At 42.3% G+C, this 20,485-nt stretch overlaps 1 protein-coding gene across 2 annotated transcripts; it reads left to right on the top strand.

The window, feature by feature from the left end:
• The first annotated feature begins 756 nt into the window (after nucleotides 1-756).
• Nucleotides 757-14,423, top strand: LOC139445904 (apolipoprotein L4-like). Of its 2 annotated transcripts, none has more exons than XM_071227159.1 (6): nucleotides 757-1,001; nucleotides 5,868-6,651; nucleotides 7,699-7,716; nucleotides 9,727-9,924; nucleotides 10,321-10,368; nucleotides 11,781-14,423. In XM_071227159.1, exons 1-6 carry the CDS (start codon nucleotides 936-938, stop codon nucleotides 11,978-11,980), a joined length of 1,314 nt encoding a protein of 437 aa, XP_071083260.1. In that variant the 5' UTR covers nucleotides 757-935; the 3' UTR covers nucleotides 11,981-14,423. The 2 variants fall into 2 exon arrangements, with proteins under 2 accessions (XP_071083260.1, XP_071083261.1); XM_071227160.1 differs by having other exon boundaries at nucleotides 927-987.
• Nucleotides 14,424-20,485: the final 6,062 nt, after the last annotated feature.

Genomic DNA, 20,485 nt, shown 5'->3' with positions numbered 1-20,485 from the left:
CACTTCTGAAATACTGTCGACTCAACTCACTCATTCACCAGTATAACCCGTGAAGATCCTGGGGTAGAGCACTAGTAGGTCTGCAGAAACCCATGCTTGCCGTAAAAGGCGACTATATGCTTGTCGTAAGAGGCGACTAACGGGATCGGGTGATCAAGTTTGCGTGGATCGATGCTCATGCTGTCAATCACTGGATTGTCTGGTCCAGACCGCCCTCATATAGCTGGAATACTGCTGAGTGCGGCGTTAAAAAACAAACAAACAAACACTAGTTGTCTATATTGTTGTGTTTCGTTTTGTAAAGTTCGTACATATAAATATGTTTTAAGTATTCCACGCTGTTCTCCTCAGTAATTCAAGAGTTGTTTCAAAAGAGGCATGTGTCGTCTCCATAATCTCAACACGTGCACACTGTCGCACGTAATCAGTTACTATGGCGTGTGATGTATATATAGATATGTTTATCTCTATTATCTTTCTTAAAGATAGCTACACATGTACATACACAACTAATCTCATGTTCATGTTGTATTGATTGAAAATAGTAAAACAATAATTTTAATGTACGGTGGCGCCTTTTAAGCCAGGTGTCGTTTCAGGTAATAATCCCGGAGAAACTGACGTACAGTGGACCATGCTAAGACCTGCGAAGCATACACATGCCACGTGACTATAAGTGAATGTCACATGATCATGTGATAATAATACAACTATTTATGTGCACTGACACGTAAACAAGCCGAGCACGATCGGACATTTCCGCTGAAAATGACATCTTTGCAGTTACGGAAAGGGGCGAGGTTGGCCGATTGGTAACCGACATCGTACTTGCAGTTCAATACAGGCTGCAAAACATCATGATACGGAAATAGTGTCGTTAGTAGTGAGAGGCAGCAACAATCCACTTTGAACATCGTGTTGAATGGGGTCGTTAAATGCCTGTGTCGATCAAGGCTGAATGTCAAAGCGACCGTACAGCAACTCAAGGTAAACACAGCGAGGTAAAGTATTAAATTTTAGTTGCTTGGCCCATCATTACAATCTACCTCTATGACCATCTTTGTGAGATCTCATTATGAAACAAACTTGACAGCACGGAGTTAAAATAGGTATACCAAACATTATTTCTTGACATCAAATAAGAAGGATGGGCTTGTCGTCTGGTATTTATTAGGCTTTGCCTGAGTATTGTTGAGATGTGTGGGCACAATGTGTTTTTGTTATGGTTTGAATGGTTGTACGGAGTAGCCTCCCTTTGTCTCGGGGGATCAATCATTGCACTGAATATAAACGAACCGGGAGAAAGAATCGGAATGATTTTTGTACCACTGGAAAATTCTTAACCCTTAAAATACGAAAACTTGTGACCCTATTTCGTATTTCTAAATATCTATATATATAAGGCGACCAACGGGATCGATTGGTGACGCTCGCTGACTTGGTTGATGCATATGTCATTGTATCCCAATTGCGTGGATCGATGCTCATGATGTTAATCACTGGATTGTCTGGTCCAGACACGATTCTTTGCAGACCGCCGTCATATAGCTGGAATATTGCTGAGTGCGGCGTTAAACAACAAACCAAACCAACCAAAAAATATATAAAAGGTACGTTATATTATATATACAAAGTTAAAACCGAGTCCATATAATATTATATGGTCTCTGGTTAAAATAAAGGACAAAAACACGCAATAATAGTCAAATGGTAAGAATAAAGATCTTATATGTTAAACGTTACTTATAAATTTAAGGTCAAAATACAAAACAAACAGACGCCGGTATAAAAAAAAATGCCAAGCTGAAATAAAGGTCAAAAGTACGCAAAAATAGCCAAATGTTACGAAAAGACGTCATTTTAAAAGAAAGAACAATGTGTACTAAAGAACTATGGCTGGGACGGGTACTCGGGTCGGGTGGGTCCTGAGTAGGACCCAGGTACCCACAGTACTCGAACCCGGGTTACACTACAAGTAGCTAATGTCGCATTTCTTTCTGACGATGCACACATTCCTTTTGACTGTATGTGTTTCAGTAAAGATAAAGCTTCAGTAAACTTTAGTGTACCCATGATCTGACTGTTTGATACATATATGTATCGAAATAGTTTTTGCCAGGGCTCCGGTAATACAATTCCCAGTCAGACATTTTTTCCCCAACTCTTGAGACCTACAGTGGGTACCCGGGTAAGGTCGGGTAATGGGGGTCGGGTACCCAGGTAGTAATTTTGGACTCGTCCCAGCCTTATAAAGAACGTCAGTGTGCACGAAAGGACACTAAGAACGCCAGATGGCGCTGCAATTTGTAGAACATTCCCAGTTTAATCGGCTTGTTCCGCTGTGTATAATACTGCATGCCGAGGTGCACAATATATTACGTCATTGCTCGTGCACCCACCGTCTGACGTCACATATTTATGAGTATGATTTTGTAATATACATGTTGCGTTTATGCATTGTCACCGTATTTGGTATGTAACCTTCAATAAAACACTCATTCGACGCTCTACAGTGGACTAGATGTCTACATCAAATTTCAAAACACAGTAGGTTTATCTCCTAATGTATCTACATGATCCAATTAACTGTTCATGCTTGGTGGAACACGAGGGTGTTATGATGCCGAGTTATGTTTCATACGCACATTTTCTTATTTATATCTGAAAAGTAAACGTTGTGCGAGAATTTATTTTATTTAACAGGTTTTCGGAAACTGCGTGCGAACAAAATGCTGCCTAATATCTAAACGACAAAAAAATATATTTATCGAATGGATTTGTATGCACATGCATAACGTTATAGAATCTAGTGATCTACATTCGATAGGAAAAATAGCTTGCCATGAACGAAGAAAATCGATTTACCTCTATGACATCAGCGTTTATTTTCATCCAGACCATTTATAATCGTGACAGAGACAAGTTGTAAGTTGATACTAAAACGGTGTGCGTAATTCAGGGATGTATGTATCGCAGCTGTGTGTGAAATGTAATAGGCGTCTCATAACGGCATTCGCGAAACGTGATTTTGTAAACACTATCCCATATGGCGGAAAGTTCGCTTCGGCGTTCGTGTTTGCCTATTTTCTAAAATATTTTAAACGATTCTAGGGTTATCGGCAATGTTTCAGAATCATCATTGGTGATGTGCTGTTTTTGTCATTGAATTTTCAATGAAGATTTCAAATCGTACTTGAAACATCGCTGTGAATATTGGGATTTAGTCATGTCAGGGGGCACGGGAGGCCCAGTCGTCTAAGGCGCCGCTATTCGCTGTGCAGAGTTGCGTCCCTTGGGCACGAAAGAAACCTATGATTGTGGGTTCGAATCCCGGTTCGCCCCGATTATGTTTCTGGGTTTGTCAGCACCATACCCGTGCTCGTGGGTTTCACCGAAGTGGTAAACGTCTGAGACCTGCATTACTTCGGGCTTTCCTCCCATATTAAGCTGACACGCCGTGATACAACTGGAATACTGTTAAAAGCGGCGTTAAACCCAACTCACTCACTCACTAGTCACGTCAAAAGTAGCATAATTTTTCAGATTTAGTTTTCAGTAAATTTGCTTTGCCTAAAATGGCTGCCTGTGATATCAGAAAAAAAAGAATTTCCCACAGAACTATGAAGTGTACATGTGTGTGTGTGTATGTGCGTGATGTATTTTGCGTTTTATTCAACTTCAAAGTGATTATGCTTCTGTGGTATCTAGGGTTAACTTAACCACAAAATATGTATTCGAATAACTAAAACCTATTTTGAACACCGTAACTGTAACTGGTGTGCCAGCTCGACGTTGTGTTTACGAACTAGATTGTTTATGTCGGGATATACTACATGTGTATGGTTCAGTCCCGCTACCAGAGGAATTTGTTCATTATGTAACAGAGGCGCACAAATTGCTACATTCTTATTCCTCATCCATGCGCGATTACATATATTTATTACGACAGTGGTAACAGCTTGAAAACTTGTATCAGTCAAGTTGAATGATGAATCATTAAACGAATGCTGGACTGTGGAGGTAGCGTTCGAAGACATCAGAAGAAGCAGGATATGTTGGCGATGCAGGCGACAAACTGCAGTCGTGACAGGAGAAGTCAATAGTTATCTCAATTGGTGAGGTCAAGCAATTGAAAATGTTAATCTTGTTGAAATAACATATCGCCCCATCACTTCAGACACCTTCATCGGATGTTCTTTCGATTGTGGGTACGAAATGCCCCAGTTCTAGGGGTACGAATTCGTTTGGGTAACGAAATGACACACACCCGATGATTATGACTCTTGTGTGATGTCAATTTTGCCAAGTTGTTATATACTCAAAGAAAAGCGTAACTATAATCATAAATGATGATTTTATGAATATCTTGAAATTATTAATAAGTATTAATGATAAATACACTACGGTAAGGCTTTCCAGATGATCAGTCTTCAAACTAGCTACTCCACTGCATATTAGTTAATACAAGACCTACTCTTTTAATCCTTTTATAACTGCTTCCATATGACAAATAGTAATAAAAAATGGAACAACAGTAGCAAAATATTTTACCATGTGTTTTAAGAGAACATTCAAACTGCAAAGCAAAATTTAAATGAGCCTAATACCGACTTAATCTAACACAGGATACCTCCTTCATAACAGAAGATGCATTTCAAGCGCGGATAAAGATTTTTGGAAAAGGAAGTGTGCATTTTATAGTGCTCGATAAATAAATTTAGTCATATAAGGTAACTTAGTTTTCTATTTCCAGGGTGTAAAACCGCTATTCGTGTCAGACAAGCACCTGTTTCCATGTAGATGGGTTGTAGTTTTCAGTAGATTTATTTTGCAATTCACCTTTGAATTATGTGATAATTATTTTACCACTCACTAATTTCAATATCTACCCCCATGTGGGGCAAGGGGTGGGTAAAAGCGTTCGCCCGTCTTGCCGAAGACCCGGGTTCGATTCCCCGCATGGGTACAATGTGTGAAGCCCATTTGTGGTGTCCCCCGCCGTGATGTTGCTGGAATATTGCTAAAAGCTGCGTAAAGTCATAATTACTCACTCACATCTACCCCGTGTGGATGCCTGGTTGAAACAGCCAACAACGTTTGCTGATCGTCAGAAAGGGGATTGGGTGGTCAGGGTCGGTGACTTGGTTGATTGTATGTCATCGTACCCGTGGAACGTTGTTCATGGAATCAGTCACTGTATTGTCAGGCCCAGACTCGATCATCTACAGGCGGCTGTTGTATTGCCGTAATATTGCATTTATTGACATTGGAGTTGACTATCGATAATCTGATTAGCGTGTACAAAATAATAACACATCTGATAACCAGTTATTATGAAACTGTCAGCTTCAGTTTAGATTTATGACCTCGAATGACCTGTTTTCATGACAACTGTGAAACCATTTGGATAACTGACCACATTCTTTAATCATCGCTTTTATCCAGAAAACAGCAGCTATGAAAATACATGTTGCACCGTCTGGAAGAGTAGGTTTGTTCAATGTAAAATTATAATTTGTTTGTTGGTTGTTGGTTGTTGAACGCTGTAGTCAAGAATATTCAAGCTACATGACGGTCTGTAAATAATCGATCCGCAAAATTGGGATACGATGACATGCATTCAACCAAGTCAGTGAGCCGGACCTCCCGATCTGTTGAGTCACCTCTTACGACCAGCTAAAATTGCTGGGGAGTTTATTCTTACCCTGAATCCCCACGGGTAAATGAACGTGCTAGCGATGCTGTACGCAGTAAGGATGGGACTATTGGCACCCGTAGGCGAGCTATATAAACTCTAATTATCAAACAAATACCAATAGAAAAATGACCATATAATCCAGTAACGATTACTATCTGTATGATTCCAGATGCCTTCTACGAGTGATGCAGATGCCTTGTCCGAGGTACTGATCTCGCTCATAGAGAAGGAAGCTAAGGAGAAGAAACGTGTCATCAGCACTCTGTCCGCCTTGGCTGATGAACTCGATAAACATTCCTTCAACACCAGAATTGCCAATTTGACGTTTGCTTCAACTGGGATCGTAGCCACTGGTCTCACAATTGCCGGTCTCATTGCGGCACCGTTCACCTTCGGAGCATCACTGGGTTTAACTGTCGGGGGTGTGGCGCTGGGGGTCACCAGCGCTGTAGGGGCTGTGGGCACCACTGTCGTGGGTAGAATCATCCAGAGTAACGCTTTCAAGGATGCCAGTGCTGCCAGAGAGGATTACACAGACACAACCAACATGCTATTGCAAATAACTAAAGTTTTGAATGATGACAAGGAGCTGTTGCAGAAAGTCCTTAAGAACATGGACTTTAAAACTGGTGTTCATACAACAGAGGTCGCCAAACTGACGGCGTTGGGTGTGGCTGGAATAGGCGGCGGAGCGATGAGACTAGCAGCTGTTGTCTCGGCCATTGCTGCGAGAGGAGTCATTTCTGCGACCACCAGAACCGTAGCTAGTGTTTTGAAGACAGGGTTCCTGGCTGCAAAGATAGGGGGTGCTGTCCTATCTGCTCTAACCCTGCCTCTTGATATCTACACTATAGTCACTAACAGTATGGATATCCACAGGAAAACTCCGGGAGAAGGTGCTAGTGAGCTTCGGGATGCTGTAAAGAAGCTGATGAAAGCTGATCTCACCATTGGTATTGACATTATCATTCCGTCTATATAGTCATTTCAAGAGTAACTGGGGACTCTCATGTCCCACACGGACGAGTTGCATTCCAAACACGCGCCACACATTCATACTGATTGTAACTCTTGGTTTGTCAGCTTGATATCCGAACTCAGTTGTTAAACAAAAGTGGCAATCCTCTGGGATCTGCATCACTAAGGGCTTTCCTCCAACATTAAGTTGACACATCGTGCTTTATGAATGACCCAGTTGACGATGTGGAGTTGCTTCTCTTAACAATGCCAGAATCCGATGATCGTGGGTCGGCCTGATTCTTAAGGTCGCCCTGATCATGATATTTGGTTTCGTAGCACTGCTGCTCACCGAAAGATAGCATGTCTAGGATCCGCGTTACTCTGCGCTTTTCACTTTTATATTCTGACACATCGTGAAATAACATAAATTCTTTTCAAAGCACCGTTAGAACAAACTCCCTTACTCAGTAACTCGCAAACTATTTAGTTTTGATTGTGTATATTTTCGTAATCTGGCTGTCTAATATTGATTGCGCATATTCTCTCATCCTTCCAAGTGTACAGGTATTTCTATTTATTCTGTGGGGGCGGTCGGGTAGCCTAGTGGTTAAAGCGTTCGCTCGTCACGCCGAAGACCCGGGTTCGATTCCCGACATGGGTACAATGTGTGAAGTCCATTTCTGGTGTCCCCCGCCGTGATATTGCTGGAATGTTGCTAAAGGCGGCGTAAAACCAAAATCACTCACTCACTATATATTCTGTGAAAAACACAGTTCATCCGACCTTCTAGTATGTACACCGCCTCCGTGGTCTCGTGGATAGAGTGTTTGCTTGGAGAATGGAAGGTCGGTGGTTTTGATCCCATCGCCGCGTCAATCCAAAAGACGTTAAAGATGGTATTTGTTACCCTGCCTGGAAGCATAAGGGTATAAGACAAAGACTGGAGTTTCGGAGTCAAGATAATGTATTCTGAGTAAACTGAGGCTTAAATGCGGTTTAAACACGGTTTTTTGTATATATGCGTCTACTTTATGTTGCAGATGAGAGTCAAGAAAAAGGTATAGTTAAACCTTCAATATTACTTTATTCCTCTGCACAAGCATTGGAGCTCTATGACTATATATCTTTGCTAAATCTTTCTTTTTGCAAGAGGCGGTCGGGTAGCCTTGTGGTTAAAGCGTTCGCTCGTCAATGTGTGAAGCCCATTTCTGGTGTCCCCCGCCGTGATATTGCTGGAATAGTGCTAAAAGCGGCATAAAACCATACTCACTCACTCACTCTTTTTATATATTGCATGAATGTGGAACACTTTGGCTTGCTAAAACGGCTGAGGGGATCTCACCCTTTCGTCGTATAATTCGCATGAATATATCCTGGGTTAGGTTATAAATGGCTTAGTTCCGATGGCCAGGTCCCTCTGTCATCGTACCCCGACGTCATGGAACGTTGCTCATAATACCAATCACTGGTTCGTCTGCTCCTGGCTCGATTATTTGCAGTCCGTCATGTATCTTGGATATTGCTTGGAATAGTGCGGCATTACAGAAACACACAACACATGATTGTTGCAAATGCAGGGCGGCAGGGTAGCCTAGTGGTTAAAGCGTTCGCTCGTCACGCTAACGGCCCCGGTTCGATACTCCACATATAAGGTAACAATGTGTGAAGCTCATTTCTTGTGTCTCCCGCAGTTATATTGCTTTAATATTGGTAAAAGTCGCACTCACTCGCTCACTTGTAAATTGTATTAATACCCAAATTCACCGGTTATTCTATCGGAAATTTTAATACCGAATGAGCCGTTATTTAGCTGGAATATTGCTGAATGCGGCGTTAAAGAAGAAACAAACGAGTAAAACTGAACGAATGACGTAAGGCTGCCCTGGGTACTTGCTTTAAGGGGGCGGTCGGGTTAAAACGTTCGCTCGTCACGACGAAGACCCGGGTTCGATTCCAGACATGGGTACAATGTGTGAAGCCCATTTCTGGTGTTCCCCCGCTGTGATATTGCTGTAATATTCCTTAAAGCGGCGTTAAACCATACTCACTCACTCACTTGCTTTAAGGTTGTCACACTGCCTTTTCATATTTCACTGTTTGAAACTCTATAGTTTTTATTCATTTATACAGTTAAGGAACGTATTGTTGTCAGACGTTAAAGGTAAAATGATGTGGAAATGAACTAAATGGCTCTTGTCCAGTGGTGAATGTCACTTGGAGTTTCGGCTTTCAGGGCGCCGGTTGCTCAAACTTATGACTATTTGCATGTATGTTCTTTCATGTGCCTCGATAATTTGGCTGTGCTCTAAGACAGGTAGAGGCCTCGCGATAGTACTGAAAAGGAACGATAGGACTCCGAGTGCTCTAGCTTTAACAACAGTGGCTTAAACATACTTACGTACATTTAGTGACAGGGGCACCCGCAGATTACCTCGTGTTACACGCCACATGTGACGGACGTACTCCATGACAGATCCGGTTGATCGTTGTTCTTTGTTTGTTTGTCTTTTTAACGCCGCACTCAGCAATATTCCAGCTACATGACGGCATTCTGTAAATAATCGAGTCTGGTCCAAACAATCCAGTGATTGACATCCCGAGCATCGATCTACGCAATTGGGATATGATGACATGCATCAACCAAGTCAGCGAGTCTGACCACCTGATTCCGTTAGTCGTCTATTACGAGAGGCACAGTCGCCACTTAAGGCAAGCATGGGTTGCTGAAGACCACTTCCAACCCGGATCATCACGGATCCATTAAGAAAGTAAACATCAATAATTTGTGTTGTGAAAGTTGATTAATGACTGAGAATATTTATCTTATGTGTAGTGAACTTTTACTCATATCGAAGTTCTAATTCATAGTTAACCTCCCCAATGATAGATGAATAAGAGTGTTTATATTACAATATTTCGAGCAAAGTATTACCCCTTTGTTTCTATTGGTTCTTGCACTAGAGGTGCCATAGAAACCCATCTTCCACTATTGAGGATTGATGACATCTACTGTTAGAGAGATGTCGACAGAGCTAGGTTCCTGGTTAAGTGGTGTATTGTCCTTCCAGATCTCGTCACACTGATGAAGGAGAACAGAGACCTGACGGCCCAGTTCGTGTGTGTGGTGTGTTTCCAGGACGAGCGGGACGTGGTATTCCTGCCTTGTGGCCACGTGGTCAGCTGCCAAGTGTGTTACAACGTGGGAGGCTTTTTAAAATGTCCAGTGTGTAATACAGCCATTGAAAGAGACATTATTTCGAAAAAGGGTAAGTGTGAATGTGAAGTCAGCGCTAGAAATAGGCAGTACTCGTGTAGTCCTTGCCAAATGCCAAATAGTAGAAACTTGCCATTTTTGATGGTTTTGCTAGTGGACTAAAACTGTTAGTATGTACTTCTGTGTAACGTGTACAGTATCAGCAATACTCACGTTACCTTGAAGTCATGCGACTTCTCATGAATATGTTTTATCTTATACATGATGTATATAATACACATCACATACTCCACTCACCTCTTGGTCCCATGGATTATAGTTACACGCTCAGGGACATTTATCAGAGCATTATCTAGTATGCTTCCGTGCCTTGCCTTGTTGATTGTCCAAGTCGTTAACAGCAGCTACAAACTCACATTGATACTCCTTTGGTCTCATTTCTCAACAGATCATGACTCGGACATATCAACTTATTTGAAGGAGGTTGATGATGCTGGTAAGTATAAAGACTAGGAAAGCGTCTATCCTTGAAATCCAGGACTTCATTCAGCATAGTTGCCTTTATGAGGGCCTACACAAATATCATGGTAACGTTCCTATCGGGGGCGCTACAAGATCTGACGATCCAAAACGAATCATATTGGTAATATCCAAAATGTTTGTTCTACCAGTTAAAAGATTCAATATGACATTTCAGTGGTTTACCAATGGAGAGTAGCCTTCGTATTTGTCAGCAAGCGTTTGTAAGCATTTGAAGCTGGTAGTCTGTGAAACCCACGGCAGAACGTTCCATCGAGTTTCACATATTCACTCAAATGGTCACTATGGAGCTATTCATGCAAGGTTATGTCTTTGAGAGTTCGGGACATAAGTAGTCTAGTGGATTAAGGACGCACAAATTGCAGCGCAGAGTTGTGTCTTAGGGCGAACCAGGGTCCGCGATTGGGTGGTTCGAGTCGCAGATTCGCCCCGATTTACTTGTTATCGTTGTGTTTATCCAAAGTTGTCAAGGTAGATGATCTAAGTCATTCAGAGCTTTCCTCCCATACTAGACGGACTTGCCGTGATATAACTGAAACACAGTTCAAAGCTGCCTCTAACCCGACTTATTTTATCACTTGATAACCAACCACACAGTGAGTCTGCTACATGGTCTTACACGGCACCCGGGACGTCTTATAAGTAGAGAGTTTCGAAAGATTCATATGACCGGCTATTGTCCCCAAGGGTATATTTAAATCTACCTTGAACAAAGCCCTGTGTTACGAGGATGATAACATGTGGCCAGAGATGTAATATAATTCGACAATTACGTCGATTTAAAGGTATGCTTTCACTTGACTTTGGATATAAACATTCACTGTCTCTTTACATTTTTACAGCATTTATAATCAACATGATACTATATTACTGGACGGAACATCAATAGGATTATCGTTGTTTAAGGTCGAGTAATTTGTAGTTGCGGATTGACGTTAAACGAGTGCTTCTGTCACTGCTTACGTGCTTGAATACGACGTAGCTGCATCCATTCAGTCAATTAATTTTAAAGATATCAACAGGGCGATGCATGTATGGCACGTCCATCAATCCTTAAAACCTACCTGCCAATCATTCATACTTATGGGGTTACAACGCAGGTCACTTGTGTACCAGTATGTATGAACATCATGCTCAGCAGCGTTTACACAGTTGGTCCTCTGTGGTCTAAGGCGCTGTGCAGAGTTACGTCCCTTATGCGAGGAAAAATCGTGGGACGAATGTCAGATTATCTTTCTAGGTTTGTCAGCACCATACATGTGCTGTGGCGTCACTTCGCCTTTTCCTTCCCCATCAAACTAATATCACTGAAATACTGTTCAAAGCGGCGTTAATCCAAACTCACTCATTCCTTCATTCGGTCAACAGACACCAGGGAGCAGCTGGTCCAGATGAATCGCAAGTTGAAGCTTCAGCGTCGGTGCATGGTGTGTCACTTGAGAGAGAGCAACGTCCTCTTCCTGCCCTGCAACCACATCATGGCCTGCAGCGACTGCTCCGACACGTTGACATGCTGCCGGGTGTGCGACACACCTGTCAACGACAAGGAAAGGATATATGCCTGTTAAATGGCTGAGAGATGAACAGTTAACACAACTGGAATTTGGCTGTGCTTTCACACATTTCGCAGTTGTATTCAGAGACAGAAAACTACTATGATGTACCACTTATGTACCGGTACTTGTAATGTCCCCATACCTCAAAAGATCACAAAAAAAAAAGAACATAAAGGGGGACTACTTTTTTGTCCCCCAAAGGGAGGAAAGACCTATTGTTTTTGGCTTTGGAATCCTATTCTATCCCATAACTTTAAAATCGTTCACACTGATGAATATTTTGGCATGAAACACATACACATATGCAATGACCATATTTACAACTATTGTCTTTTCATATTTTTCAATTATTTTTTTAATTTCTTGTGTTTCCATGGAAACAATTTGGACTGAGTCTGCAACATGCAGCATTTGTTTCCTGCCAAAACTCAAAAGCTTATAAATATTTCTGTGTGAAGCCATAATCTTTTCAGGCTATAATTTATGTGTATGCATTATCATCACCTGAGTTGGCGCCTTTTGATTATTTTCAATATTTTGATTTCTCATGTTTCAATACAAACAGTTCGCACTGAGTCTCCAATGATGGTAGCTGACAACTTAAACAACTGCAGAATGTACATACAAATTGACTGTTTGTCAGCACTGGTTTCATGCATATTGTTGCTCAGGCTTACTGTTTATCAGGGGGCACCGGTGGCCCAGTCTTCAAAGGCGCCGCAGAGTTGCGTCCCTTGGGCATGCCAGAAATCTAGGATTGTTGGTTCGAATCCCGGTTCGACCCAATTATGTTTCTAGGTTTGTAAGCACCATACCCGTGCTCGTGGGTTTCACCGAAGTGGTAAACGTCTGAGACCTGCATCACTTCGGGCTTTCCTCCCATTAAGCTGACACGCCTCCCACATTAAGCTGACACGTGTGATATCAGTTGATGCATTATGTGTTATCATCATATTTACAGAACCTCAGTTGTGAGGATTATGGAGGGAATATATTTAAGTGTTGTTATGATTCCTATCTTTGAGTCTGAAAGTTTTCTCATTTTCTGCATCATGATAAAGTCTGTGGAGTTTCTGTTAAGATCAACTACAAGACAATAATCGTGACGCTTGGACAGTATTACATATAGTGCAGGTATAATTGCTCTTGGAAGATCATTATATTATAACATGCTCTTTCATATAACTGTAAAACATGATGATATTATTGTAAACGCTCCAGTCTGCACGCTGGTTGCAGAATATGTGCTTGCTTTGAGTCAGGTATTTGTTTACTAGTAATCGTGTTAAGTGAACATGTAGTGTACTATAAATGCGTAAGGTATATACCACTCCACTTTTGATAGGGACTGGGATCCCAGGTGGGGTCTTATTGTGACTGATTGATCGGATATGTTGCCGTAAAATAGTATTCGATATTGTCATGGAAATGAAGCATGTGCAACTTCATTTAATATTGATTTGATATAAAATGTTACATAAATACACAGTTCAATAAGTTGATGTCGCGTTACGTCACATGAAATATCTCAGTGTCCCAATCAACTGTTGAGTAGTATACATGCACACCAATAGCAGATGTAATGTCTTCTCTGTTCATTCTGTGACCCGTGAAGATCCGGCTAGAATAGGTCTTCAGCAACCCATGCTTGCCGTAAAAGGCGACTATGCTTGTCGTAAGAGGCGACTAACGGGATCAGGTGGTCAGGCTCGCTGACTTGGTTGATGCATGCCATCATGATGTCAGCCAATGGATTGTCTGGTCCAGACTCGATTATTTACAGACCACCGCCATATAGCTGGAATATTGCTGAGTGCGGCGTTAAACAACCAACCAACCAACAGTACATGGGTGAAGTTTTCTGTTGTTGAGGGAGGGTTCTGTGTGTTACAGGGACATGATGAAATAAAGTGACAGAATCATCAGTATTGTGCTTCACTATATTATACAAGGCACCTAATACCTAAACTATGTGCACAGACGTGTCGTGAGGCTGCACAGCCATAGTTCTGGCGTCCTGGACCACTGGGCCACCTTTGGTCCCTTAACAAAAGAGATTTGCAATACTTGCCTCACTATCAACCAAACATGAAACAGAAAACAAAAGCTGCCATTTCGGAAGTAAGTGTGTCCTAAATCGCGAGGTTATACACACAACCTACCCGTGAAGATGCGGGGTAGAATTGGTCTTAAGCAGCCCACACTTGCTGTAAAAAGCGACTGTGCTTGTCGTAAGAGGCGACGAACGGGATCGGGTGGTCAGGCTCGCTGACTTGGTTGATGCATGTCATCGTTCCCATTTGCGTGGATCGATGTTCATGATGTCAATCACTGTATTGTCTGGTCCAGACTCGATCATTTAGAAGTTGCCGTCATATAGCTGGCGTTAAACAACAGACAAACAAACAAACAACATACTGTTTTCCTATAGGCTTTTGTAGTAACGTTATATGTTATATAACAATAACATGCTTTCAAGAGCTATTAAATGTACATGTGTGCACAGTCTTGCGTTAAATTACTTAAAATTAGTAATGAAAACAACAACAAAAAATGACTATCTTAGCCAGTTCCTTTTCCTAGAACAGGAAGCTAAACACACCACCCCCAGTTCCGCACCAAATGGCACTTGCTTGAAAATATGTGGTCACATTCAGCAGAAGGGATCGTGTTAAGAAAGACACCACCAAATCAAGAAAACATGGCCAGCTTTAGTTACTGAATGGATGTACATTTAAAACAACTTACACAAAATCATCCAATCACAGGTGCCAGCCAGAAGATTCAATCTGCACTGAAGGCTACGAAAACTGTTTGTCGAACGATTAATTCTGATTTGGTGCAGAAGAAGCTTCCGTGAGATTCGACTATGGAAGCCCAGCCGTGTAAGGAGCCGCATTGTTCTGTGCAGAGTTGCGCCCCTTATACCAGTGAGAATCGTATGCTCGTATGATCGACTGCCAGATTACAATTCCTGGGTTGCCAGCACCCTGCTACTGGGTATCACCATAGCAGCAAACGTCTTCAATCGCTGTCATTTAGGAGATATTGTGTTTTCAATGTAGAGCAAGGTTACCTGTAGATTCAACCGCGCTACATTTGGAATTTGGAACGGAAATCTCTACATTGGAAACACAGTATGTTTATCTCCATTCTGCCATGATTAAATAAAACGCGAGTTCTTTGGTGTTAGGAAATAATATCGAGTGAAGCGGCATGGGTTGAGTCCAGTGTTTCGAGTGGGTTGTCGATCAGAATTTACTGGATCACCGACAACAGTTTTGCTTACCCGTGAAGCTCCGGGATAGAATAGGTCTTCAGCAACCCATACATGCCGTAAAAGGCGACTATGCTTGCCGTAAGAGGCGACTAACGTCACGGGATCGGGTGGTCAGACTCGCTGACTTGGTTGATGTATGTCATCGATCCCAATTGCGTGGATGTCATGATGTCAATCACTAGATTGTCTGGTCCAGACTCGATTATTTACAGACCGCCCTCATATAGCTGGAATATTGCTGAGTTCGGCGTTAAACAACGAACACCGTAATACTTCACACGAACTTATGACAGGTACTGGCAGCACGGCACCTACTTACGATAATTAGAGGTGGGCACCCCTAAAGAAAACTGAGCAAGCCTTGCAATGATTCGTGCTACACTGCACGTCACAATTGTGACGACATATCGTTCATTGTGACGTACAAGATATGACCTGACAATACTACAAAGAACAGCGCCAAATAGCAAGCTCTCTGTTAAAACACATTCTCTTTTTTTGCAGATTTCTATCGTGTTCTCTGCATGAAAATATTGCCACACGTCCATTGAATATCTAGTAATCGCAACTTTGCATTTTGTAGCAAATAATTGTACATATTATTATTTAAATATGCCTCCCGACAATGACTGTAAAAGAAGTACTAATCTAAAAATATTAACTTCCGCGGTGATGCGGCCGTCAAATCGGCTGTTTCAATCAGAGGGTGTTAATTGGGATTTGATACCTCTGATCAGTCAAAATCGAGTATTTACCAACTTCATGGTAGAATTAGTGTTTTTCTCACACATTAAGCTGAATGGTTGTGGTATAACTGAAGTACTATTCAAAGTGGCGTTACACCCAACTCTTTCACTCCAACGTCTAACCTTACGTTCCGACAAACGTAGGGAAAACGAATGGCCATGTCGAAGGCGTTTCAGGTCAGTGCGTGTGTGTGTGTGGTGTAGCATGTGTGTGTAGTGTGTAGTGTTAGTGTGTGTGTGTGTGTTTTATTAATAGTTGTCGGCCAATAAAATTAGCACAACTTGTCTGGCCCAGTCTTGATTATTTATAGGCAGTCGTCATGAAGTTGGCCTTTCGTTCGTTGACTGGCATTAAATATCAGACGTCAAAGTCAGGGAATAACCCATCTTCCCGAGGCAAGGGCGTTAACTGAGTATAAAAGTCCAGTTTCCACTCTTGCTTAGTTCTGTTGTACGACGATTGAACCACTCTGATATAGATCTAAATGTATTCTGTACATACTAAAGAAAATTTGGCAAGCCATTGATCTCATTCTTTCAAAGTTGTTTATTTTATTTGCAAATTATTACTTTTCAATGAGATATTAAAATAAGATGAAGAAAACTGACACGACTGGTTTTCGAATTTTATTAATTTCAGCAAATGATCAGACATACACAATTGAGTGTAGAAAATTTGACAATGCTTGAAATGACATGAACAGCCTTGATAAATAGTACACACATTTTATATCAATAAATAACCACAAAATATGAAGTAATATCATATCCATCATGTCTAAAGATATATTGACGTATTTCTAAATATATGCCAACAATATGGGGTGGGGTAGCCTAGTGGTTAAAGCGTTCGCTCGTCACGCCGAAGGCCCGGGTTCGATTCCCCACATGGGTACACTGTGGGAAGCTCATTTCTGGTGTCCTCTGCCGTGATATTGCTAAATGCGGCGTACAACCATTCTCACTCACTCAAACCCCGTGGGCCTTCCCAAGTAGCCTATCCTTTTCTTAAGAGGCGTCTCAGAAAAGTTACCACTGTCCTAATTTTGATATTTATAATCCATCTACGCAAATATATCTAATAAAGCGAAGATATACATCTTTGTTAAAGCACTTGGATGTGCAAGATGGTATACATTAAAGTTATTCCCCAGAGCAATGTCTGGCAAAGTCATATTTATAGATGTATGTAGTTAATCAAAGTTTTCATTTGATAGGCATGTCTAAACTCAGGTAAGACTTTAATTGTGTTCTGCCCTTACAACTTAATGGATGATTGTACTGTGTAATATATCCTTAGATAAAGTGACGCTCGTGGTACATACCACAAACGCAAAATTTTTAATGTATTGGTATGATTGTTACATTACATGCTTGTTATTGTATTTCAGTAATTTAACCTTACTATATAAATCCCGTGAACCCCATGAACAAATCCCATGAATCCCCCACATGTATTCGCCGTTCAAACAACCTGGACGTGTGTTACATAGTTTCGACATGGTCCATGAATACTTTGAAAAATATGAACCATCTGAGCAAATCCACCCGTCCCTGTAGTGACTCAGGTAGAGAAGACACCGCAGGGCTATGACACATACGCATGTAGCATACGATGTAAAGAGGGAAATATTGCCATGTGTGCGGTGTAAAGTCAGCGCTCACTGGTAGAGAAGACACCACAGGGCTATGACACATACGCATGTTACACACGATGTAAAGAGGGAAATATTGCCGTGTGTGCGTTGTAAAGTCAGCGCTCACTGGTAGAGAAGACATCACAGGGCTATGACACATACGCATGTTACACACGATGTAAAGAGGGAAATATTGCCGTGTGTGCGGTGTAAAGTCAGCGCTCACTGGTAGAGAAGACACCACAGGGCTATGACACATACGCATGTTACACACGATGTAAAAAGGGAAATATTGCCGTGTGTGCGTTGTAAAGACAGCGCTCAGTGGTAGAGAAGACACCACAGGGCTATGACACATACGCATGTTACACACGATGTAAAGAGGGAAATATTGCCGTGTGTGCGTTGTAAAGTCAGCGCTCACTGGTAGAGAAGACATCACAGGGCTATGACACATTCGCATGTTACACACGATGTAAAGAGGGAAATATTGCCGTGTGTGCGGTGTAAAGTCAGCGCTCACTGGTAGAGAAGACACCACAGGGCTATGACACATACGCATGTTACACACGATGTAAAGAGGGAAATATTGCCGTGTGTGCGGTATAAAGTCAGCGCTCACTGGTAGAGAAGACACCACAGGGCTTTGACACATACGCATGTTACACACGATATAAAGAGGGAAATATTGCCGTCTGTGCGTTGTAAAGTCAGCGCTCACTGGTAGAGAAGACACCACAGGGCTATGACACATACGCATGTGACACACGATGTAAAGAGGAAAATATTGCCGTGTGTGCGGTGTAAAGTCAGCGCTCAGTGGTAGAGAAGACACCATAGGGCTATGACACATACGCATGTTACACACGATGTAAAGAGGGAAATATTGCCGTGTGTGCGGTGTAAAGTCAGCGCTCACTGGTAGAGAAGACACCACAGGGCTATGACACATACGCATGTTACACACGATGTAAAGAGGGAAATATTGCCGTGTGTGCGGTGTAGTCAGCGCTCACTGATCTGTGTACTCACAGAAACCAGGTTTATGTATTCGCCAGGCCCTATATATTCACGAATGATTGAGGGACAAAAACGTAAAGACTAAGCACTGAAATAGACAGTTACTTATGTGTTACTGGTAGTCGCGCTTTAAGATAGTATCCATCCTAACCGGCATTGTAACCATATCATTTCCATATATACTGAACCGCAAAAAGAAACGTCACCCAAAGTAACATTGCATGAAAAGTTGTCATTTAAATATCTGGGTCATGTCTGTCAAAGTTTCAAAAATTCAACATTACCTAATCCAGAGAAAACGAAATTTGATGATAAAAAAAAGCAACAGATGACAATAAAACTGATCTCCCAAACGCATCACTGTAACGGCCATGGTAACCCGATGCACGTGGGTTCCGTGCAAATTAAAATGCACATGCGCTCCTCCATTTCTTGCCCTATAAAATCCACCCAGATCGGATTACATTCATTCGTTATTGAATTGCTACCACATGGCATTTCAAGTCCATAAGGACCATATACAGGCTCCAGCAACGGTACCAGACCACCAACACTACAGATGACCGACCACATAGTGGAAGACCAAGGGTCACCATCCGACGTCAGGATCGTCAGATTGCGCGACAGCATCTTCAAGATCGCTTTGCTACTGCTGCGGAAACTGCTCGACAGACCATGGGGACACACCAGTGACACATTAGTGCGGACATCGTGTGTAGACGACTGACGAGCACACACCTCCACTGTCACAGGCCACACCGAGGACCAATTCTGACACCACGTCATCGCCGGGACCGTCTGATCAGACGAGAGCCGTTACTGTATCTCAACAGCAGATGGCAGAGAGAGAGAGAGAGTCTAACGCCGCCGTGGGGAACGTTATTTGGAGGCTTGTGTTGTTGAGAGAGACTCGTGGGGTGGTCCGAGTGGTCCGAGCATCATGGTGTGGGTTGGAATTGGTCTTGCACAGAGGGTCGGCCCTGTGGTCTTCCAGAACATCGGTCCAGGGAGAGGCAATGGTGTCACAGCAGCTCGGTACATTGATCAAGTCTTGAGACCATACGCCATACCTCCTTTGGCACGTCGCCGCAACCACGAGTTTTAGCATGATAACAAGAAACTTCCTCCAGCAGAATGGCATCAGAACCATGCAGTGGCCTGCCCTCAGTCCCGATTAAAATCCCATTAAGCACCTGTAGGGCGAGATTCAAAGTTGGCTGAATGACGTCCGACCAAGGCCGACAACTGCAGCTGAGCTGCGTCAGGCGTTCCTCAGAGTGGGGGCTCAAGTGCCTATGGCCTTCATCAACCGCCTCATCCATTCCATGTATCGACGTTGCACGGCAGTCATCAATACACGGACACATGAGATACTGACTTGTGATGCCATTTTCTCAGAGACTAGTGTCGTGTTTCACTTTAAGAACATTTCAGACTTTAATTTCAACCTTGATGATCAAGTTTCATCTTATTGATATGTCTCAAAGTATGTTTACAGTGTTTGGACAAATAAGATTTCTCATATATCTATCCATGGTGACATTTCTTTTGCCGCTCAGTATATAAAAAACCGGTGGAGATTCCGGGTACGAATATGTGTGCCCAGCAATATTTCTGAGAGACGATGAAATGGACTAGGTCAGACTCGGTGATATATTGTAGTTGATTCCATGTGACCCAATGCCAATTACATTGGTCCATGCCCATGATGTCAATTTCTGAATTTTCTTGTCCAGATTCCATCCTTTCCAGTGAGTGAATTGGGTTTAAGGCCACTTTTAACAGTATTCCAGTTATATCACGGCATGTCAGCTTAATGTGGGAGGAAAGCTCG

Source organism: Haliotis cracherodii, unplaced genomic scaffold (genome assembly GCF_022045235.1).
Source record: "Haliotis cracherodii isolate W230 unplaced genomic scaffold, xgHalCrac1.p SCAF_6, whole genome shotgun sequence".
Lineage (NCBI taxonomy): Eukaryota > Metazoa > Mollusca > Gastropoda > Lepetellida > Haliotidae > Haliotis > Haliotis cracherodii.
This window is presented reverse-complemented; position numbering and strand designations above follow the sequence as displayed.

What these genes read in the sequence shown, in the direction of transcription:
- LOC139445904 (XM_071227159.1), top strand. Translation starts at nt 936, where the DNA reads ATGCCTGTGTCGATCAAGGCTGAATGTCAAAGCGACCGTACAGCAACT. An exon ending in AGACATTATTTCGAAAAAGG is followed by an intron (nt 9,925 to 10,320) that starts GTAAGTGTGAAT and finishes ATTTCTCAACAG; the next exon opens with ATCATGACTCGGACATATCA. An exon ending in GAAGGAGGTTGATGATGCTG is followed by an intron (nt 10,369 to 11,780) that starts GTAAGTATAAAG and finishes TTCGGTCAACAG; the next exon opens with ACACCAGGGAGCAGCTGGTC.